The sequence below is a fragment of the Oryzias latipes genome, chromosome 16, assembly GCF_002234675.1.
Source record: "Oryzias latipes chromosome 16, ASM223467v1".
Taxonomy (NCBI): domain Eukaryota; kingdom Metazoa; phylum Chordata; class Actinopteri; order Beloniformes; family Adrianichthyidae; genus Oryzias; species Oryzias latipes.
In genome coordinates, this window is record NC_019874.2 from 23,654,047 (window position 1) to 23,678,415 (window position 24,369).

General features: G+C 38.2%; 1 protein-coding gene across 3 annotated transcripts; it reads left to right on the plus strand.

Moving 5' to 3' along the window:
- Positions 1 to 2,896: 2,896 nt before the first annotated feature.
- Positions 2,897 to 22,801, plus strand: rspo1 (R-spondin 1). 3 transcript variants are annotated; one of them, XM_011485634.3, is made up of 6 exons: positions 2,911 to 3,392; positions 6,888 to 7,489; positions 9,326 to 9,520; positions 13,199 to 13,342; positions 13,899 to 14,117; positions 18,355 to 22,801. In XM_011485634.3, the coding sequence occupies exons 2-6, from the start codon at positions 7,393 to 7,395 to the stop codon at positions 18,510 to 18,512; spliced, it is 813 nt and encodes a 270-aa protein (XP_011483936.2). In that variant the 5' UTR covers positions 2,911 to 3,392; positions 6,888 to 7,392; the 3' UTR covers positions 18,513 to 22,801.
- The last annotated feature ends 1,568 nt before the right edge of the window (positions 22,802 to 24,369 follow it).

Consider the following 24,369-nt stretch of genomic DNA (forward strand, 5'->3'; position numbering starts at 1 on the left):
TGGCGAATAACGCCTGGCGAATATTCGTCCCGGTGTGTACGGGCCTTTAGCCTGCCACCACATCCCTACTTCCATCTGTTTTCACGCCCTCCTGCCAGCTAACAGTCCCTCACACCCCCAACCTAACATTTCCGGTGTGGGTACCGGATCCACTCGGGCTGTCAAATCTTCTCGGGGTCCTTCGACCAATGCTGACGTCACCCTACGGTAACACCAGTTGCACAAACTACTTAGCGATTTTACGTTTCCTTTTGTAAAGGAAACGTTTTAAATTGTTGTTAAAAAAGTTGATTACATTTTTTTAAAGAAGAAACAATGGCAATATAAACTTATTTTTCCAATTCGAGCAAATGTATGACTGTATAAAAACAATATTTATTTATGGTGTGCAGTCTGGTTTAATTCTCCCAAATGTCAGTTTTCCTTTTTTTATCTCAGAAAAAAACATTGTCGTATTGATAACTATAATCAAAAGGAGCAGCCTACAGTCCTAAACATTAATCGAATTCCACACTATGTAATTACAGAACTTCATCGGATTTAACAGTTATGATTGCAAAGTTTATATTTATTTTATATTTATATTTCCCGTTTAAAACTTGTTGAAAGCATTAAAAAACTAATTACAAAAAACAGCACTTTTTTTTGCTCAATTTTTATTTGTTCTTCATGTTTTATCAAAAGAAACAAACAAGCAAAAATGTTTCGATGTAATAGTCATCCATGTTTCTCACGAATAGCGGAAAATTATTATAGTATTATCGTTCACTGTAACTGTAACTGACCAATCACTATCGTATACGTCATCGTGCCAACTTACAGCCAATCAAATAGTGTAACGTCATCTTTGGTCGAAGGACCCCGAAGGACCCCGAGAAGATGTGGCAGCCCGAGTCGATCTGGTACCCACACCGGTGCAACAAAAATGGCTGGCAACATTGGAGCTGTCATACAGGTTTGAGCCAGATGCCAGAAAAACTGAGATGTTCTCTAGGGAGCTTCTAGCGTGTCTTGGTAGCTTTTCTGTCACTACTACAAGCTTTTTTCCTTTTTCTTTTTCCTTCTTTTGCGTTTGCTCCTGATTCGCATCGATCTGAATAATGAACTCTAAGAACTGCAATTGTAGGCCTAATTTTCGTAATATATATATATATATATATATATGCTCTCCATTATCAGAAAAATCCTACAAGAACATATTAAAAACACCAGCATGATTTTTATCAAAGTGGGTCTTAAAGGGTATCAAGAAATGAAACTGGCTTTCTTAGTCCTTCTCCAAGCTTGATCATTGCTACCAGTGGGCCTCATTGTAAGAAGAAAAAAAGAAATAAAAAAAGGGTAATCTTTCTCAAATGTAATCTATTTGTCACAGAGGAAATAATGTTTTTGGTATATTTAATAAAAAAAGTATTCATTTTGATTAAAAAAAATCACAAATTAAAATAGGGTATTTAATTACCTTCCTATATCTTACTTTTTGATAATAGAGGTTGTGCATACAACAATAACCCTGTAGAGTCAAACATTTTGCATCACATGGTTTATTTTTGACAATTCTATAATATAAATACAGGACAAATGTGCTTTTTTTACATGAAAATGTTGGGTCAAATATTCAAAATATTTTTATGCCATAAAGAAAACAATGATTTCTGCTGCAAATGACCAAGGAGTTTTTTTTTTGTTAATCCATGGTTTTAAAATCAAGCCTCTGCTTTACAAATTTGGGGACAATAAAATTGTGTTTTCTTTTGCTTGATGGGTTTTATGTCCTGCAGTCACAGTGAGCGGGTCATAAACGTATCATTAACCGTCATTGAATCCCCATGACTCTCTTTAAACTGCCTGCTTTGCAATCTTCCCTGAAGGAAACCCATCAACTATAGTTGGGTAGAAGGCAATGACAGAAATGATGACCTTAATAAAGTTGACTGCAACACTTGCATGCAAAGGCATTTTGAAAGTGATACAAACGAGTGCTGGCCTCTCCTTTAGGGCTCCCCTGATTGTCTATTGGCAGTCAAACACATCCTCAAATGGATAATTCAGAAAATGTTTCAATAATAGTTTAATGGCAGAATTGCCAGTGTAGCAAATATCACTTTTTGTTTAATGTGTTATCTCTGTTCCAGTTTTAAGTTACTGAAGATTTCAGCATCTGTGACCGCCAAAAAGACCAAGTGATGCACTGTTTTCCCGTTCCTTGCTCTATTTATCTCTCTGCCTCTGGCCAAAATAACCAAAAAGTCTGCGCTTTAGCTCAGTTCTCAAGATAAATCCTTCTGCAGATAAAGGGCAACTAAAGTGTGTAACCAGTGGTCTTTCTCATCGTAACACACTTGATAAATAGCCCTTGCTTAAAACAAGGAATGCTGCTCTGTGTGTGATCTTTAAGAGCCTTTCTTTATGGCTCCCTGTAGGATTGCATGGAAGTGGTGACTGTTCCAGTTTCTATAACCCCAGTGTCAAGTGCTTGTCTTACCATCAAAATTAAAACTTGTTTCTTTAGTTAAACTGATCCTAACCGTAATGCAAAAGCTTACTTTATTAATAAATAACATGTGAAGCAGACAGTTTCTTGATTTAATCAAATCTTCCTGGCTTTATTTGCCTTTTTAAAATGAACATTTTTATTCCTTTGGTTAGGTTTTATACAATATACTGGCTTTATAAAAACAAATATGGACCCTTCTGTGCAGATTTAACAAAAATATTGTCCAGCTTTGATCAACTTCATCTCATGTGTTTAGTTTATGTAGAAGCCACAGAGAAAATTCAAAGATCCCTATGGGTGTTTTATTTATTTATTTCTTTCTCGGATAAAAGTTGTGCAACAGGGAACATTCTCTGTCTACTGATGGAGCAGACATGATTTTTCTTTTTTGGCCCACAGTCCAGTGCAGGTTTTTGATCAGTCAGTGGAAATGTGAGGGGTGGGGCCTGCGTGCAGTGCCCTTTGGCAGCGCAGCTTTTTTGGATGCAAACATCTCGCCTCCGTACTTGGAATTGGATGCGCTTCGAGCTCCGTGGACGCTTTTAAAAGGCGCAGCCGCCGCAGCAGATCCCACGCAAACCTGCGTTGAAACCTGCGAAAGACGCACTTTTTTTGAAGCTCCCACAAAAAGCGGAATATATAAACATTGAGGCTCATAATATAAGCACAATATATCTCTTTGTTGGACGAATTCCCTTTGGTCATTTGCGCATTAGGTTTTTTTTTGCCTGTGTTCGTGACTTGTGAGAAGTCCTCGCGGTGTTACAGCAGGTAAAAATCAAATGTTTTAAAGAGGTCCTTCTGTTGGGGGGGCTGAGGTGACCGAACAGCGGATTTCCTATCAAAATAAACAGAAAACTGCGCGCAAACTCGACCATCTCCTGCTGCCTTCAAGGTGAGTTTACACTGTTTTTACAAGAAAATCAATGCAGGTAAAACATCCCACTTCATCATTTCATAATCATAAATAATATGAAGATGTAAAATGTTCTTCCAATTGCGTTATTGATTGAATAAATTAATTGTTTTGTGCATGAGATTAAATTCATTAAACACAATACCTGTTCTTTCCCCACTTTACGCGAAAAAAGTTGACATAAATTTACCAAGAAAAACGTCCGAGGTGTTAATGTTAAAAAAAAAAAGTTTTTCCAGCATGTTTGGGTTTTTCTCATCACATCTATTTGAGTTTTATTGGTTGGTTTAACTCAAATAATGTATTCTTGATTTCTCCTATTTTTTGTCCTATATCTTCAACTGTTGAGCCAGATGGAGCAATTCTAAGGCAATTGCTGCTTCTGCAGCTGTAGTCACGTGTTTCTACCCAAATAATGTGTGTATGGAAGCATTTGAAAATTTGAAGATCAAGATACAGAAAGTTGCTCAACACTTGTACACAAAATGTACATAACAGTTTTTATCCCTTTGACACCTATTGATACAAATTTGCATCTAACTGTTTCTTCACAAAATTTACCTTAATTTAGCATCTAATTGAAAGCAAAGCATAAGGGATTTTCTTTCAAAGCTGAAAATAAATTTCGGTGTCAAGGGGTTGATGCATTCTATTGTCTCTGCTTTTGAACGCTTCAACGTGCAAATCTGATTTGATATTCATTTAAAAACATATCCACAGAGCTTACTTTGTATCAAATACACGAATGTAGCCGTCACAGTCTCTGCTCATCAACATTTTACGGTCAAAAAGGGACAATTTCAAAGATAAAGTTGAATTTTTAAGGGCAATTAAAATAAAAATAATACTGTAAAGATGGGAATGCCTTTATTAAATGTATTTTCATGAGGAACAATTTAAACAATGATGCTATGAAATACCCAATCTAGTGCTTTTAAAACTACTCTGTGATCACAAATTCTGCCATTAGCAGGCACAATCTATAGTTTTTTTTTTACCAGAAGTTTGTTTGATGCACATACCAGACTACTTCTGCTTAGCTCTTTGTTACGTCTGCGGGTTGAGTTACATGCATGGAGCTCACAGACAGTCATCTACAGCTCTGAACTAAAGACTTGTAGCACCTTCTCAAGTTCAATAAATTCCCAGAGAGGCAGCTACTTTTCAGTATCTGAATAATTAATGGATCAAAGTTGGGACTTACAAAGGAGGCAATTTATGATTATTTGATGAGTCAGGCTTAGTTTCAGTGGCCTCAAAGTGGCTCGAAGGTGAGGAAAGACAACCTTAAAGGAGCTGACACAGGTATGGCTTAAGCTTACACGTCCCTGTTGGTAAAACACTTCTGATGAATATGATAGTGCGGGCAATATATTCTCTTTAAAGGCTACATTCCACCGTCTAGGCCTGCCCCTTATGGAGCAGTAATACTACCCTGAGGTTTAATGCACTGCAAAAGCTCTTGAAATATAGCAAGCTTTATTTTGCAAGGAACTTCACCAAACGTTTTTTCACGAGAGTAAAGTCATCTCACTCTCATAATCTGTTAAAAAAAAAAAAAAAAAAAAATCACAATATCTTTGTAGGTGTGCCACCTCGAGCATTTTGAATTTAGTTTCTGTTAATCATGAAGGACAAAAGAGGCAACTAGTTCAAATACTAAACTGTGACTGATTTGAGATGTGAATCTGACATTTTTGTGGACTGTTGAGAAACTGTGACTGAAAAAAGTCACTAATTCAAAAATTTTCTCCTGAATGAAAGTCTTGAACTGGTTGCAACGTTTTGGCATCCCAGTAGCTTTTACTTCATTGCAGGGTTGCAGGAGTTCTGGGTTATAAAAGACTCTCTGGCACATGTTTTGAATTTCTCGTTGCCTGAGATTGGGCTGTGATTGATTCAGACACTGTGCTTGTCCTGTTATTAAATCAGTGTTTACTCAAGAACCAAACAGGTGCTGAGGAAGGCTTGCTGTGCCATTCTTTGGCTGTTTCTTTTAAATAGAAGAGACAGCCAAAAGACATTAGCAGAGATGTGTCAGTAAGATTATGAGTGCTTAAGTATAAAGAAGTAAATAAAGTCAGGAAGTCGGGGGAGTTTATTATAAAGTAATATAAGCAAACCTGCCAAAGACTATGTCTGAAGAGGTTGTAAATGTTGGAGAGAAATACATTGATCATTACTGTCTATAGAATTCACAAATCCTGCATGTTTATGTTTTTTTTTTTAAGTTCATTGATGTCATTAACCAGGAACCAGGAAGTGACTCAGCTTTGTTTAAGCAAATTTGGCAAGATTACACTGATTCTTAATGATGCAACAATTGAGTTTAAAAAGTTTCTTTACAAAAAATTGATGTATGTTGTTCTGTTAAGATTTGACTTTGAATCAAAAAAGAAAAAAAATGTAGAAATTACAGCAAAGAATAAACTGTATTTAGTACATTTAGTTATACCGGTACAAAAAAATGTTTTTCCCATGCTCCAAAAATATTGGTTGATTCGAGTAAAATTCAAGTTTGAAAGGTTAAACTTTGTCCGCCAACGATTGTCTTTTCCTGGTTGAAGGTTCAGCATCCAATTAAAAGAAAACTGCTGGAATGTTTAGACGCACCGCATGGCATTGTCCTCAGCAAAAGTCTCAGCCTCTACCAACTCAACAGCCAAATATGGTCCTATTTTTCTTTATTGGGCTGTGATGGAGGCCCTCCCATTGCTCAGATACAAACATATTCTGAGTGTCTTCTTCACACAGAAGCTGTAAATACTGGCGGCATGTGACACTAACTGAAAGAAGAGAAAACATCTCAGTACCAAATATGACAAAAAGGCTCCAGCCTGAGCATTGGGTTGCATTTTCTAGAGACACCACTTTGTTTCCGAATGATAAACATGTACAACAGTCATCTGGGGTCAAATTTTGGCTCCAAATGATTTCTCTGTTTTGTTAGTGAGCACTGTGTTCAACTTTCAAATGTTTGGCACCACAAATGATAATTTAGAGGGTTTTTTGTTACATTTTTGGTATTTATGCACATTACAGATTACGGTTGAGTAAACTGATTTCTTGCCGAGAGTGGAAAACCGACTGGAAAATTGATGATGTATAAAGATGATAAAAATATATATTAACTATGACGAATTATGCTCAAAGACCGAGTGGTGTAGACTTCATGAAAGGGTGAAGTTCAGGCTTTTTTTCCTTGGCCTAAGTCTTAAATCTCCAAAGTGTGTCCATTCCTATTAGGAAGTTTAAGAGACCTCAGGCAGTTACTATTCTAGAGCAATAATTAGCCTATAAATCTCACTAAAAAGTCAGCTTGTCTTTTTAACAAGACTGTTTAATGATAGTAAGGAATTGGGGAGACATTTTTCCCTTTTGCCAAAAAATGTAAAGGACCACTGAGTTGTAATGTTTGATGTTTTCTCAGTCTAATGTGCTTTGAACTCACCGTTTGTCTTTTCTCTTTGATAGTTGGCAGAAATCTGCGCCCATCTTTTCTGGACTTCCAAAGTATTTTTTTTGCCACCTCCCTCTTCCACATCCGTGTGAGCTCAGGCGCTCGCTGGCACCAAATCTGCCTGAAAACAGCAGGGCTTCTGCTTGCCTTCTGGCTCTTCCCAAGCTTCATGGGTTGACCCACGTGAACTTTAACACGCCTCCTCGTCATCCCCGTTTGCTGCCTTTTCTTGCATCACCAGCCTCGGGATGTCTTGTTGCGCCTCTTGTTTGTCGGGACATGCAATCGCAGCATCATTCTGTAGCGCTCAGACTCGTGGATATCAGCCAGTAGAGTGAAAGACATCGAGGGACTAGGAGGAGGGACAAACGAGCACAAGGAGAGCTTTGCTGCAGGAGAAAAGCGGGATCATCAGTACCGGAGGGATCCACCTGTGCCACAGGGGAAGGAGGACCCCCTCCACCTGATCCATCTGGTTGCAGGGGGGGACCTTGCACAGCCTGGAAGGCAGCAGGGACTATGCAGCTGGGACTGGTGGCGCTGGCGATGATCATTCTCAGCTCCATGGGTCACAGCGATGTTGTCAAACTCTCCAAGGCGAGAAGGCAGAAACGAGGTGAGTTCTCACTTTGTCGCCGTCTCTCGTTGGATCCTTTTTTCTTGCTTTTCATCAACACTGCTTTTCATTTCTGTGGTCTGAGTCACTGTGGTGAACATCTTATAAACATTTAACAAGCTCAGTAAAGATAACATTTTTTTTTCATCAGCCGTATTTGTTTTCACAGAGTAGGTTATGGAAGGTTCAGCGTTTCACTGGGATCATCTTTCTTGCTCTTTTTAAGATTAGGGCTCCGTGTAAAATCCATACTGCTATTATAGTTGTTTGTAGAGTTTTTGTGAGGGATTAAGTGTGAAAGCTGTTGCTCCTTTTGTGTCTGGGTGCGTGGGTGCAGAACTGAGCGAGTACCTTATAGGTCCAAGCGCTCACTTGGATCACGCTGCTGTTATTGTTGTAAAAATTCATCTGACCTCACATAACTGGGAACTAAAAACGGCACAAAACGCCGACACGCAGTACATCTCTGGACTCAAAGAATCAGTTCTGGCGTTTCTGTCAGCTATAAAATAATTCCTCCTTTACACACAAGGAACTTTCAGTCAATGCCAAGCTCGCCTCAACTTTCCTCAACTAGAATTTATTTAATACCACGACTAGCCACAGTAACAGATGTTGCGCTGTTAAAATCACGCATGCCGAAAGAAGAAGAAAATCGAAACCTTATAGTAGCAGAACCCTTGTTATGGCTCTAGAGTAAAATATGATTCTACGCTTCTTTTACGAGCTGAAGCTTTATTTTTTTTTCAGATTGGAAACTAGTTTGTCATTCACAAATATAAATGAAACTTCCATCCTCTGGGTTTTTTTGTACAACACCACCCAATAAACAGTTAAGGAGAAGGTTTTGTCTTTCAATATATTATATTAAATTAAAATAATCTGTCATCATACGTTCCTTTGGAAAATAAATAAATAAATAACAATAATTATATATATTTATATATATATATTAGCTATGATTACTCATTACACACAATAATCTGTTCATGCAAGAAGCTTTTGTTAAAGTTTGCTCGTTTCCCCTGACGGATTGATCATTGTATGAATGTATTAATGTTTAGAGCTGATGGAGTACACAACAGTAAACAAACTCTGACCTTTTGCCACAGAAGGATTCTTAGAAAAAGAATTTGCTCTTTGCTGCACAACTCCTAGAAGTTGTTTCTTTTGTGCGTTTTTCTTTTGGAGGATGAGGGCTTTAGAATTATGTCACATCATAGGAGGAAGGATAGAAAGCAGAAGTGCATCAAGTTTAGTGTTATTCAGGGTTCATTTGCTGAAAAATCTTTGTTCTTTAACTACTTTTTTCTTTCATTGCTGCAATAACCACAACACCCACTAACGCAGGATCTGAAAGAGTCCTGCTGGACTGTTATCCATAGTTCTAAGGGTTTCTGTGGATGAAAGTCTGTTTAAGATCTTCAGCATCCAGTTTGAAGTAAACAACAAGAACCTGATCTAGCAAAGATGTTTATCCTGCCCCCCTTGAATTCTGCTTCTAGCTTTAAACTTTGTTTGTTTGAATTTGAAACTGGTTGCATGGCTATGACTGGAAACTAAAGCAAAAATATTATAGGTCCTCTCAATTATACACTGGCAGTGTTTGTGTTTAAAACTTTGTTAAAAAAGCAATAAAAAACATGAAAATAAATAATAAAAAAATATTACAGGTCCTTTTAAAATATGAACAATTACCCATTTTTATTTCCTCTTAAAATTCATAGATGTCTGGAAACTATTGTCCTTTCCCATGCGATTTTACCTCCCTGTTGTTCAGTTACCTCCCTCATCGTGGTTGTTTTCTTTCTCTGTGTTTACTTTGTCTTTTTCTAGTTAGCACAGAGGGGCCGCCATCTTGCCCCAAAGGCTGTGACCGATGCTCTGAGTACAATGGCTGCGTTAAATGCAAACCCAAGCTCTTTATCTTCTTGGAGCGCAATGACATCCGTCAGGTTGGGGTGTGCCTCGCCTCCTGCCCCGTGGGATACTTTGGCATGAGGAACCCAGAAGGGAATAACCGATGCACACGTGAGTTTATATTCGTGTCTCACACTGTTACAGAAAGTGTTGTGATGCTTACTTTGTAGATACACAAGTGGAATTTTAAAAATACACAAAGGCTCCATCCAACCCGTTCCTTTGTCAGACTTTACATCTCTGATGCCAATTAACTCTAAAACCTTATTTTTTTTTTTTTTTTACATCACTCAACAAAACAAACGAAAAACCAACTTACTTGTAGGATTTGTACAAAGGTTTTAATCAAGATTCAGTTTTTAATAAAACAACAATGATTTGATCAAGTCATCCTGAAAAGAGTACACGCATGTTCAACAGAAACTGTTCCGTGTTTGCATCAGTCTGCAGAGCTGCTGGCAGGTCCTTCTATGTTTCATTGTGCAGGCTGACTTCTGTGGTTTGAGCCTAGATGTCTCAAAAACGGGTCATCTCCTGCATTGTATTGTTGGCCAGAAGTGATCTAAGAATAAACACTCCGCTTCTGACAATGGAAACAGATTTAATTAGCTTGTTATAGTGGGTGAACGACATTTTTAAATATTTTGCTTACACAAGATACTTCTGGTAGGGCAATAATACATAAATATAGGCAACCGCATGATGGTTATGAAATCCTTTTGTTGTTGCAACCTATGCCACTGGCAGTTCTGTGGTTACAAGGTCACCTCACAGCAAGGGGTGGTGGTTTGAATCCCAGCCGAGGTCTCTCTTTGGGGAGTTTGCACGTTCTCCTTTATGTATGCGTGGGCCCTTTCCTGGTGCCCCAGCTTCCTTCCATAGTTCCAAATCGTTCATGGCAAGGTAATTGCTGATTCTAAAACTTCCTGGTTAGTCAGTGTAAGGCATATAGATGATAGTCTCTGTGCGGCTCAGAGATGGACAAAAAAGACAGATGACAAATGTGACCTGCCGCTTATTTTGGGAGAAATTTGACGCCTGTTTTTGAAATTTCATTTCATCCCCATCTTGGCAGAATCTCCAAACTGCAACACAAGCCTTGGATTTGTCAGGTTATACCAGGTTTGGGCTTCTAAAAACTCTGCTAATTTGTATTCATTTCTGGTCAAAGCATGTTGTACTTCACAAGATCTTCTTGTAAGTCTTTATAAGACTTTCCACTCATCTCAGAAGATCAATGACAATGGAGCAAGAGTACTGCAATGTAGTGAAAGCACAAGGAAAAAAAAACAACCACATAATTAAATGAGTTCATGATGGATTGAATTAAAATTAAAAAAGGGTCATAGAGTCAGATCATTCCATAGTTACCATACATTCCCACAATGTTAACTCTGCTGTCAAGCCACTTTCAAAACTCGGACCAATCAAAAACAGAAGGATGAAAGATGAGTCTTTGTTTTCTTATAATGAGAATGAACAGTCATCGTCAATTCCCAAACATTGTACAAACCAGGAAATGTCAAATGCCACTGTTCCAAGAAGCATCTAGGATTCAATTTGCCCTTTTTTTAAACTGCATTTATTCATCTGCTCCCAATTGACAACGATCTTAATAAAGAAATACCCAGAAATGCAACTTTGAGCTTAATTTTCTTACACCATCATTAGAAAAATGCCACATGAACATATTTACAATCTCCAAAAATCGGTCTTTAAACTTTACTTTACTGCACCTAATTGTCATTTTTAGAATGTTGTTGATTCAGAAAGTGTAAACTCCGGTCAATGTTCCTTAACACTTGAGATCTTATCTTTTCTCCACGCAGATTACAAAGGGTGACTTTAGAGAGTATGAATCCTGTGTGTAAACGTCTAAAAGTTACCAGCTGAGATTCAACTAAATAAAGTAATTTTTTGTCACAAACTTCACAAATAGAATTCATTTTTCTCATTCTTCTAGCAACAAATGAGTGCACAATTAAAGAGAGTTTAACAATGGAGGAAATAGGGAATGGCTCGATGCCTCAATAGGCTCTCCCAAGTTGTTTCTTAGTAAAATGCTTATTATATTTTTTAAATGGGTTAAATCAGGAAATCAGAGGATTGCTACATGTACTCTTTTTTTGCCTCCTTTCATTTTGTGACTGCCAGAAAAGGCTGGTATTAATAAAGTCTGGTGCTGCAGCTCTCCCCTTCCCCACACCCATAATGTGATCATTTTTTTCTGTATGGTTTTATTCATAATTACTTTGCTCATTTGGAAGGCAAAAACCAATGCGTGTAGATTTTCAAAGTCTCTAGTTTTCTGTCTCAGTTCTGAGAGTGCAGCAGCTTGCTCTGTTTTCTGCTTTCTCTGACGTGTGGGCAGTAATAAAACTGAACCAGTCTAATGTGTTGCTGTTTTTTTGTTTGTTATTTTTTTGTTTTAAGAGAAGATGTCATTTTTTTTTATATGGTACTAAAGTTCTCTTTAGGCCATGAAAACACAATCTTTGTTGTGCATTCACTTTTATACCATTCCTGTCTAATGTACTGTCTCCATTTTGCTTTTGAAATGAATGCACATTTTCCTTTTTAATACATGTACTGCCCCTTTACAGAGTATAATAAAAACTGCTGCTGCATCTTAATAATAATGTTTCAGTAGTGCAATTTTATTCATGCATTTTTATGAACAGGACATAAACAAAAAATCTTTTTTCTTACAAACTACCGTACTTGTTTTCTTTCCAATGTAAAGAAAACAGATTGCCTGTAAAGTTTGCAGCATTTGTTCAAATGAATCTGCAGGACAATTATCTGATCCTTTCGGTTATTTGCAATAAATGTAGCATATTTGGGTTTTTAGTTCTAAGTGTCTTAGTCTGACTAGCAGAGTCAAAATTTTGAAGCCAATTCCCAAGGCTGCGAGTGGCTAACCTGGATTATTATTCAGTCATTCTGTCCTGATTTTTGCCATCTCACAATGTCGGATTTGCAATATTTTTATGGCAATAAAGAAACATAAAACAGCGCTGTGAAATTATGCTGTCAAAAGATGAACAATAGTAATTGTAAGCAGTACACAAGAACATTCGGATCCCGCAGAGCGTTTATGATAAATCACTTCTGACATTTGTATCAAACAGCCAGAAGACTCTCCCAAATTAAGCACACATAAATACATCAAGTCTACATCTAAATAACTACAGTACAGATTTCATTTCTTTTAGGCAGATGTATTACTTTATGTAATTAGCCTTTGTGCTATCCTAGGCACTTTAACATTGGGAGTTGGGTCATCTAGACCCACTAGACAGTGCTCTGAACAATGATTTGTGATCTTCACTGGTGTCCATGGATTACATGAAATCTTTCCACCTTTATCCACCTTTGTCATGGTAGGGAGCACGTCAATGTGAGGGTGGGGTCATAGGATAGCACAAGGGTTAAATGAGATTTTTCTAATGAAACTTTTTAAATGTTTACAAGGATTAGTTTTTTTTAAATCCTAGTTTAAATATTTATCTAAAATTTTAAAATTAAAACAAAAATCTATTCAAACCAAGATCTGGCTGTAATTAGTCACAAAACAATTGAAGAAAAAAAAGGGTTTTGATGCATGTGTTTGCAAAAGATGACCACGATTTAGTTTTATCACCGACAAGTTTCTAAGCTTGAGGGAAAAATGTGTGATTGATCCATAGCAGGGACGCTTTTAAATTCAATAGAGTGAAGGCACATGTGACGTTAAACTGAACAGATCCATGTTTGATCCCTCCCTTTTGTCTTTCCTGTGTTTTTCAGAATGTAAAATAGACAATTGTGAAGCGTGTTTCAATCGCAATTTTTGCACAAAATGTAAGGAGGGCTTGTATTCACACAGTGGGCGATGCTACGTCAGCTGCCCTCCAGGTCAGCGCACCGCCAATGAGACCATGGAGTGTGTCGGTGAGTGATCCTTAACCTCGTGCTGTCCAAAACTTCTCATGCAGTCTTTTCTGAAGGCAACCTGCTGTTTTATATAAACTCTATTCATTATTTCATCTACATGTTTGGGCATTAGTCTTGAAGAAAAAGGAAGTGCACTGTTAAAAAAAAAATAAAAAAAATTGCACAAGGCCACACACTTTTTTTCTTGTTCATTTATTTCTTAGGTCTGTCATTGTTAAAAGCAACAGTATAAACAGTGAAACTTTCCAGACATCTAATGGCCTTAAAAAAACGTACTTGTTCTGTATCTCATACTGTTCTTTTTATTTTTCCCTCTGCCTAGCTTTGTCACATGCACAGTTTGAGTTTCTTTGCATCTAGACATGTCCCTCCTCTCCTATAAATCTCTTAAAGATGGCAGTTTTTGTAAACTACTAAAACTCGGTATTTCGAGTTAAACCTACTGAGGTGTACAAAGCTGAAAGAAAAGCTATAAAGCAAACGCGAGATGCCAAATCTGAGGATCTTTCACTCAGCGCCTAAGACCTTTGTATATGTTTTTTTTTTGTCCCAGGTCAGCATGCCCTAGAGTGTGAACTGGGAGAGTGGAGCCAGTGGAGTTCATGTATGAAGAAGAACAAAACATGTGGGTTTAAGAAAGGCTCCCAGTTTCGGGTTCGTGTTCCCCTTCAGCAAACGTACGCTGCAGACTCTTCCTCCACTCTTGAAGAGACCTGCACTTCACAATCGGAGAGGAGGAAGTGCGTTGTGCCCAAAACACCGTGTGTGAAAGGTAAAAACTGAACGTCCAGCCAGTTCACGTAAAATACTTTGATAAAAGCAGATGTTTCACAGTCATGTGACTGACATCTTATTGAATAAATCAAACTGCATATGTTTTTTGAAAAGCCTTCACTGTTCTGGTGACTGTTGGGCCCCATTACCCAATATTCGAAGACCTTCTTTCCCACCAGTGAATCTGTGACCCTCAGCATGCTGATTGGGTTTGGTTTGGCAAAGGCTACAAAATCTCCTGACATTACCGCAGAGTAAACAAGAAGCTTCATCCAGCAGCCAGGCAGATGAAGGGCGGACATTAAGCGTTGATCGTGGAGCTGGACGGCGATCAGAAGGAGCTTTTAGTTCTGAAGACCACTGAAGCGTGACATGTTCGCTTGCTTTTTTTCCCTCCGCGCAGCAGCTCGCTCTGCAGCCGGTTAACAGTCATTCACACCATTCGGTGGCCATTACCCACTTTCACAAACATTTATTAGTTGTTTTTGGTGTTACTTGCAGCGCAGGCCATTAAAGCTATCAAAAAATGCTGAAGCTGAGCTGAATGAAACATTGGAAGCAAACTGCTCTATACCAAGTGATTTAGTTTGGAGGATTGCAGTTGGTAATGGTGATGCCATTAAATAAAAGCATTGTGATTACTGCCACAAGAAAGACGAGCTGCTTAGCGCTGTCAGTTTATATTGGAGCACAACACGGATTTGGTCAAAATTTACAAGTTTTTTTTTATTCAAGTTACCCAAAAGGTTAATTTCTTTTGCATAACAAAGTAATTTTCACCGGAGAAAGAAACAAAAGTTATTTACAAGAGCCTGGAGAACTTTAGCTGAGAACTATTTAAAGTCTTATTTGATGGTGGCACGCTTAGGGGAATCCAGATGCAGCAGCAACATTGCTTAACAGTATCTGCAGTGTTGACAATGGTGCCGATTTTGCAACAGTGGATAACAGATGGCATGTCTTAATATGTTGTGTGTAAGTCAGCAGAGTGAAGGCTCTCGTCTTGTGTTACAATCGCTAAACTCGGAAAGTTTCTTCATTGCTTTTTTGGATCTGCGGTTAAATCTGAAGTTAATTTCCTGTGCTGAGGCATCCACACCGGAGAAACTTCATGTAAGGTTTTTTTAAAGGTACTTTAAGGAGCGGATATAAACTTCTCTTTTTTAAACTGCATGCAAAGGTATCTTGTAAAAGAGAAAAGAGAGGAGGTTTTACTGGATAGATGATGAGTCAAAGAAGCTATGTGGGTTACATAAAAATTGAATGATCATGCTGAGAAAAAAAAAGTACTCCTTTCTTTTACTTTCACTGTAAAACTGTTATTTTTTCTTAAAATAAAAAGATGATAATGATTTTCAGGTAAATGCACTGGGGTTCATTTGCTTCCGTGAGGTAATCCGTGTGATGGCACCAAGGCTCCAGCAAGTTCTCATGGGTAAAAAGGAGCACAGCTGTGGATTCGTCTGTGGGAGCTGGCTGGCAGTTGTGCTACATAAAAACACAGGGGGCAGTCCCTGTATAACATTAGTGATTTAGTGGTCTGCAGATCGCATGCTTTGTGTTAATTTGGCTGCTGCTGATGTCCCCCCCTCCCCGCCACTTCACAGAAAAGTCTCACGCAACAACTGAATTTTCTGGATATGTTATTGCACATGTCAAGAAACAAATGTTTCGTTAAAAGTGGAGGAGGTAGGATCAGAGCCGTCATAAAATCGAGCAAGCCCCCTCTTGGCTTCATTAGTGATTTCTCTTGAGAAGAAAAAAAGTCACCCTGGATGGTAATTGAGGACTCTTCACTCAGGTTTAGCTCCCGTTCATTGTGGCAAAAAGATTCAAACAACACTGAAATGTGGCTGCGAATGGTTTCAATTAAATTTCAGAGCTGTGTTTATCAATAAACCTTGCTGGAAAGAATCTTCCTGTAGGATTTCTGCCAATTCTACAAGGGTGTTCAGAGATTATTTTGGCTTAACGGCTTTCCGGAAAGATGTGTTGCTCTTGTTTGCGCACTACTGTGTGAGACTTAGCTCCGTCCATATTTAGTAACATTAAACAAATTGCATCAACTGAGTTGTTTTTGCCATCTCATCCTGCAGAATCCACCCATTTGGAAACTGATCTTTGAGTTTGTTTACCTCGTTGAGGCTGAATTGATTTGAAGGTGATTTGTTGGAGAGAAAATTGCCCCTTCTCTGTCCTCAGTGCTCAGTCTGCAACTGAATACTAGCAGCTGATATAAGTGCTCCCTTTCATCAACTTTTGAAAGTGAGTAAATTAACCACGCAGTGATGGAAGGTGGTATTTAGAGAGCAATTACGCTCTTCAGATGTGTGACAGGTGTGAATGTGAATGCGAGAGCTCAAACAGAGAGGAGGGTAGGGGAGGCCCGAGAGAGAGTCAAGTGGGGCAGAGGAGTGAGCAGCTGTTGAAACAGAATGAGTCCACAGCCAGAACGGCTGCTGTGCACTCCAGTTCAGCGGTGCTTTGAGTTAAATGCTAGATCAACTCACTTGCAAGTTTAGAATATTCCATTTCCTTTGCCTTTGTAAAGAAAAAGAAAACTAGAAACTGCTGAAAATAAGTCTAGCATTTGCACTGCAAAGCAGGTTCAAACATACTCACTCGTCACTGCAAAGTGCCATGTCGGAGAATATGATTTTAAGTTACCCATCCCAATAGAGGCCCAAAGATGGTTTTGCCCATAAACGTACTCTTCATTTACTGGTAAACGAGTAATCTCTGATATCAACTATATGATCCTGAATTGAGAAAGCCTGAAGTGCTATGCCATGTACATATCGGGCATGTGATGCACGTTTAGGAACGCACTAAATGAGCATTCTTGAACATGCCTTTAGTATATGTTGTTCACACTGGACTGTTGCTACCCAATACTAGCTCATATACTTCCAATTGGAAGAGGTTTGGTGCTAAATGTTGAAGCTGTGCAAATCTTGTGAATCTTGCTTCAGCTTTTTTCTCTCACTGAGATTTGGTGTCATATAATTCCGGCCAGACAAAAACCACAATTATCAATTTTTCCTTCCTGATCTATTTTTAAATGATTGGTACTTCTGTGTTTTGAAATAGGCGCTATCTAACATCACTTCCAAATCTGAGTCCCTGATTGGTCAAATTTCAACTAGCTCAACTTTACGTTAACGATTAGTTAATTTCCTTAATATATGTCTTAACATATGTTTCATCAGTGAGTCTTTAAAATAAAGGATTTAATAATAGCAAAGGAAGCGGTCCTAAACATTAAAAAAGTGTTTGACAGCAGTCTTTACACTGGTTCTAGCGGTGTAATGGTGGACATTTTAACATGGTGGTCAATGGGAAATTGTTTCCTTCTGAAACCAGCCTCCAGTGGTCATTTGAGGCACTGCAACATTTGATGCTTCCAGGTTGGATTGACTTCAGGAAACAAAATGTGGAAGTTTGGATTTTACTGATGCCTCAAGAAGTCACGCCATATTTTGAGGGATTGCTCACTTCAAACAAAAGAACACATAAAGCAATTATGAATAAAGTAAATCAATAAATTTTAGTATATATAATTTATAGAAAGGCATAAAAAAGTCAAACCAACTTGCAGAGATGGAAATCATTTCAGAGCAGTGGGGTTGTTCACATCTACAAAGGCTAACCATGAAAGAGCTGAACTGGAGTTTCCCGGCTCTGTTTGCCCTCTGAACGTTTTCTAGTAACTTAATGGAGTTTCTGACTTTGTAAACCTATTTTTTAACTTAATTTTAATCACACATTATCTTTGAAAAATAAATACTAGTCGGGCTCCCTTGTGTTTAAGTTTGAGAAAAATAAAAGCCATATCTCTGGTTTAAAGTCTGGAAAAGATTCAAATGTTCGAAAAACTGGAGCAATGAGAAATTAGCTTTCAAGTATTCATTCATTTAGTTCCATCAGGTTTGATAATGATTTGTCTAGTGCTTGTTGCAGTGCAACTGCTGCTGCACGTCTTGTCAGCATCCCTAAATATTGAATTATGGCTACACTTAGGAATGATTCTGAATTGAAAGCATATGCTTTCCTTTCTTTGCTTCTCATGCAAAACTCATTCCTTATCTTCTTCTGTCAAGCCTCAGTAGTCAAGGATGTTTATGGTTTCTAGAACTGGCGCACTTCTTCACAGCACATCTGACGATGACAGATGCCTTTCGAGACCTGTTGAGGAGTTGTGTAACATTCACTGTTTTTGTGCATTTTCATTTCAGACAGAAAGAATAAAGGAGATAATACAAACAGGAGGGAGAACAGGCGTGGACTAGGGCGAGAGGGAAAAGATGGGAGCAGAGGAGGAGGAGGGAAGCGAAGAAGAGGCCCGAGCAGGACAACCACTGTGCCCAGCATCACAACCAGCTCCGTCACCTAAAGTAAAAAGGCCTGCTGAGTGGAGCGGGGAGACTAACTGAAATGGCCCATCTCCCAGCTGCAGGCCACTTATTGATGAAGGGATGGATTACTGCTGCTATGCTGCATTGTAGAAGATGCAAACCGGAGAGAGATCTCAGAACAGGTGAACGTGGACTCAAAGGGAAGGGCCGCTGGAAAAGCCACAATGATACTGTGGATGTCATGGACCGATCAGATCATACAATACAAATGGAGCATTTTATCTATAAAGTTGCTTTTGAAAAATTTAGAAGCTCATTTTATCACTTTGTGTTTTGTCAGTATTTGTGTTTGTTGGACGTGAAACTCCAGTATCAGAAAATAATGAACTTTATTAAATGCTATCTTTATTTCTCATTGTGAGGTGAAGAAAAATGAAGGCACTGGAAATGACTTGGGCTCTTGGACAGGTGAAGGTATTAGTTTTGAGAGGAGCAGCTGTTGCAAAACAAGTCTTAAGCTACGTACACACCTGGCATGTGTGGCGCGTTCAAGGAGGCTCTGAACGTGGGGTTTTGAACGCGCTTTTAAGCGTACAGTCTTCATACAGGTCTGTCGCTACCTGATACTAGGGGTACTAAGCAGTACAAAACTCGCCGCAGACTTTTTCTTTCACAGCTCTATTCCGATAAATAAAAGAATTTCTGTCATATAATTCCGCAATTAGCAATTTCTTAATGATGGATTTTCAAATGGTTGGTACTTCTGTGTTTGTAAAAGGACGCAACCCATATGTCAAATACCAAAACCAAGTCCCTGATTGGTCAAAGTGTAACTAGTTGGACTTCCAGCGCGTGTTCAACTGCAGCGCATTCTGTACGTAACGGCCGAAAAAAATGTAAAAACTTGTGCATTTACGCACATTTACACAGACTTTGCATTGGAAGCGGTTGTTCGAATGCGCTTTTTTCTGAGCCATGGTGTGAACGTAGCTTTAGAGAAGATGATGAGGATTGTTCTCTGATTTCTTCACAAAGTTTTCCATTTGATCTCTTTTGTATTTGTCTTAAAAATGTTTATATGGAAAAAAAAAAAGTCTGCACAAAGACAAATATCTGCATGATAAAATGCTGTGTGTGGGGAAATGTGTGTGCTGTGCGTGTGAGTGTTTGTGCACTTCAGAGTTGTTTGTTGACAGAACTGTGTTTTTGTGAGTGTGTGTTGACTTTTGCACGCACAGTATGTGTTACAGGTCTCATAGACTAAAGGCTTGCAGTCTGGAAAACAAGTGAAAAAAACGACATATAGATGCACGATGATGTGTTCAATACAAGCAATCAAATCAGCAGCTTTCAATAACCACTTTGTTTGCTACAGGGTCTGAAGATTTTGCACAACTTTTATGCTCCATACTGCTCTAATTTCAGAACAGCTTTATAACATGCTCTTTCCAAAGCTGGCTTTGTGGTTTTGCAGATGCAAGAAGGGGTTTCCTCTGTAAGAGTTTCCGTTTGTTTGTCGTAAACAAGGTTCTGGAGAAGCTACATGCTAATTAATCATTCTTTCATAATATGGATGTCCAACTGTGTTTATCAGTATTATCAGTATAGCTTATTCTGTGAAAGCCTAAATAAAGTTAACATGAAGATGGTGATGTTTTCAATCACTCTTTTTTAATAATTGTTTTGGATTCAGGCTAGCTTTCAACTTTTTATTTACCAATTGTGGAAACAGAAAAAAACAAAAAGTTCTCTTTAAAGGGTTTTTATTTTAATTTTTTTAGGAACGTTGAGACCAAGTATAAAGCATGCAGAACCTGCTATCAATAAAACTATATAGAAAACATTGGTTTCACTGTTTTTTTTAACCAATGTTTGCAGGTGGTGCATCATATCATGTTACCATAACAACAAATCAGAGCTATTTATCCCTGTAACTAAATGGCAGCCAAAATCACAAGAAAATAAACAAAATACTTAACTGTAAGTTATTACTTTTAAATGATGAAACTGCTGTTACACTGTGACTTACCTCAGGTTAGAGGATGGCATCTTGGGAGGTGGGAGAGCCTAGAAGGGCTGATGGGATGGTCTGGATGACCGGCCAAATGTTGGCGCCTGGGCAGGGGTCGTAAAAGCAGAGACAGAAATAAAAACTAATGGTGTGTCCTAGCCAGATGGAAGGGGGTGTACCATGCATTGGCCCAACAACAAAACAGCCGTTTCTCATTACCAAAGGGGAGGGCAGGAGTAATGGTAGACTGTGCACCGTAAATTACACATTCATCGCTCTCCCTGACCATAAATTCTTGCCCTGGCTCCGCTGGACAGAGCTCTCCTTCACCTCCCACTCTCTCCTGCTCCCCTCTGCCCCGTTATCCAAGAAAAATGGAGGATAAATGGCTGGAGTAAAGGGGTGCCCTTGATCTGCCACAATCCTTAATGCAGAGTGATTTCATTACTTTAGTTTTTCTTTCAAGTGTATCAAATCAGATGGGAACAGTGTTTGAGTGCATTAAAGGGGAGTGCACAGCTGCTGAAATAAGTACAAACAAAATGTGGGTAAAAAATGGCTTTCAGTGAACAGAGCTGGCTATTATCGCCTGACCTGTGCTTTGTCAGCTGTAAAATATGGCAGAAATGTCAGAAGATAGTAACCCAAGCTTGACGTTAAATCATCTTGTCACAACTTAACAGGAAAAAGAATGAATTTCTGTACTGATGCCGTTTTTCTCAGGAAGCTGTTGGATTTCATTTATTGTAAATAGGGGGGAATCCTTTTGAAACTGAAGACGCGACTTTATTCAGAGATGATGCATTGCTGACTGAAAATGATTCACAGAAAGTGAGATACTTAAAGTCCGGACTAAAGCATATGATTTTGCAGATCCCTTTGATGTCCGATTAAGACAAAATATATATATATATATTCTGTTGTCCAGTCGCATATTCATCTCTTACTGAGAACTCTCCATCATACTGTTTCAGATACCTGTTAGTTCAAGCCGCCACAGCCCCTCCACCCAACCAACTCCAGTTCCAGCTCTGTCACGGTTAGCCTTAGCAGATGTCAACAACCCCATTGCTCTGTAATGACTTCCATCTCTGAAGCTCAAAAAGAATCCTTTTCATGTGGTTCAGGATCTAAGAGGCGGATTCGAGAAATGTCTTCTCTGATTTTAAATAATCCAGACTACTGTACATCAATGCTGACACTCGGGTATGTTGGATAAGGAATACATCCTTGTGAAAGATGCACATTTAGAATACCATAGCTATTTTATGTTTTTAATAACATGAAACTACAGTAAAAAAATGGAGCAGATAATCAAAGGGAAAGGAACTAATTGCTGAGTAAATAGAGGACCAGGCTGCATGCGTGGGTTTTCTCCGGGGACTCCGGCTTCCTCCCAACGTCCAAAAACATGCCTCAAAGGTTAACTGGTTACTCTAAATTGTCCCCTAGGTGTGAATGTGAGTGTATATGGGTGTGTGATTGTGGCTCTGTGACAGACTGGCGACCTGTCCAGGTTTAACACTGCCTTTGCCAATGAGTGGTCAGGTTAGGCTTGAGCAGCCCCGGGAACAAAAAAGCGACAAAAACGTGTTAAGAAAATGCATGAATGAATCATTTCAAATAAATATAATCAACTTCTGAATAGGGATAAAGCCAGAAACAAATGAAGAGGACAAGTTTACATTTGAAAATCCTTAATTTACTGCCATCTTCTGGACATTTTAATTAGTGCGTTAAACGTCTGAGATTCTGTAGTTGTGTGTTGAAGAAAAAATCTAAAAATGTTCAAAATAACTGTTCTCAATCACAATATTTTCCTTAACTAAGACCTAAATTAGGTCTTTTCTGATCAAATATAGTTACAATAATATCAAGAACTGTAGAATGTTTGTCCACTCAAGTGGTAAATATTAATAAAAAAAAGGATATTTTCAGCATTTGTTCACTTAGATGTACCACTCATTTTTTAGCAAGGCTTTCAAAACAAAAAAAACCCACAAGCTTAAATCGTTTCCAGGTTACACAGAAGTACTTTTCATTTTTCATAAATAGTCCAGCCTAAAACGATGTACTGATTGCATGAAAGAAACGGCTGAAAGGTATTAACATCAAGATAAAAAAGGACATCTGATTTTTTTAAATTTACAATATCATATTTTTGATTTGTTTTGTCCACAAATGACCACAAGAGGGAGACAAAGGCACAAATATTTGCAAAGTTCTGAAGAAAAGTCATTTATGGTTATCAAACAAGGATAGATGCTATTATTTTTAGGTTACGAAGCCTTTGTCTTATAAACAAATATAACGAAAGACTAATAAAATGTTGAAATTCCAGACTCCTAAAACTGAAACGACTAGAAATAATCAGATTGAACCCAAAACATTTTTTTGTGTTGAAATCCACTGCTGCAAAGAAGGAATGCAACATTTAAAGGAAATGACCTCAGTGATGTGTTCTTAAGTTATATGGCAAATTGATTTTCTCACATTTGTAATTAAATATGCAGAACTGAGGGTGTTCGTTTCTCGTTTCTCTGCTCATTTCATGGTTGTCTTGACTTTTTAATCACAAATGTGTGACTCTCATTTGTGTCCTCAATTTGTCTCAGTTTATTTTTTTTCCTCTCCTTAACTGATGACTTAACTTATAAACGATGGGAATTGAATCACTTACTCCACTCATGGCTGAGCTGGAGACAGTGCCTGCTTTCTCTCTCAACTGACACATCTGTCTGACATTTAAATTACAGCTCTTATTGGACAATCCTCAACTCATCCAAGATTCCTTTCACATAAATATTAAAAAAGAAGAAGCTGCCTTTAATTTTACCTTTACTTTAGGTTTAAATGATGAACTTATATGTGTAGCAGTATATTTTTGTGCAGGAAAATGTCAGTTCCACCCAAAAAAAAAAAAAAAAAAAAAAAATCAATAAAAGAGCTTCTTTACCTTCAACTAATTTTGTCTCTCCATTTCAGGGTTTTTTTTTACAAATCGCAATTAGAAATGAACTGAGCTGCATATAATTGTTTTTATGTTCTACAACTATTGCAGCAATGCATTTATTCAAATTCTGACATGCTGCATTTAAGCTACTTCCCATTAAAAAAGATAAAAGGCAAAGATTTATCATCAGGTGGGTCACATTTATAATTCATTTTTCCAAGCAGATACACCTATTTCCTGCTTTTATGACTTCATCCCAAAGTCATTGTGCCCAATGATTGGCTTTTATAGAAAAATCTGTAAACCAAGTTTTCAGTCCACCAACACGCACTGTTTTCCACATTACAAGACAAAGAAGAAAGCATTTACTACACACAGCACATTGTACTCATTACATTTCCTCAGCAAACCTAATATAAACCAGAATCAGGCTGCAGATTGCAGTCAGACAATAGACGCTGTAATATTGTTTTGGCCCAAGGACACTGATGTCTGAAGACGAATAAAAAAAAAAAAGATCCCCTTTACAGTGATTCCGCATCAATAGTGCATTGAAAACCACAGTGATTCCTTAAAGTGTGAAATGCATCTGGAGGGAGTTAATGGCAGCACAACAAACAAACACAGTGCGCCGACACATTTTGCAGAGAATCTGTGAAATGCAGGGTGGGTGTGAACAGCGAGTGCACAGACTCTGACTGCATAGGTGACATTTACTGCACATTTATCAAGGGGAGGCAACATACTTATTGCCACAAATATTTGCTGCAGTCTCTGCTGGAGTGTTTAAAAGGGAACAATAACATTTTCAGTCTGACAGTGACAATATGGAGCCAGGAAACCGGCTAGAAACGCACTGTTTCAGTTTTTCAGCCAACTCAATAAAAAAAAAGGGATTTGAACTTGGGCTTGTTTAGAGCAGCAGTCTGCC

Excerpts from the sequence above, each read along its gene's own strand:
- rspo1 (XM_011485634.3), top strand. The coding sequence starts at position 7,393 with ATGCAGCTGGGACTGGTGGCGCTGGCGATGATCATTCTCAGCTCCATG. Across the intron at positions 7,490-9,325 it reads GGCGAGAAGGCAGAAACGAG|TTAGCACAGAGGGGCCGCCA; the intron begins GTGAGTTCTCAC and ends GTCTTTTTCTAG. Across the intron at positions 9,521-13,198 it reads AGGGAATAACCGATGCACAC|AATGTAAAATAGACAATTGT; the intron begins GTGAGTTTATAT and ends TGTGTTTTTCAG.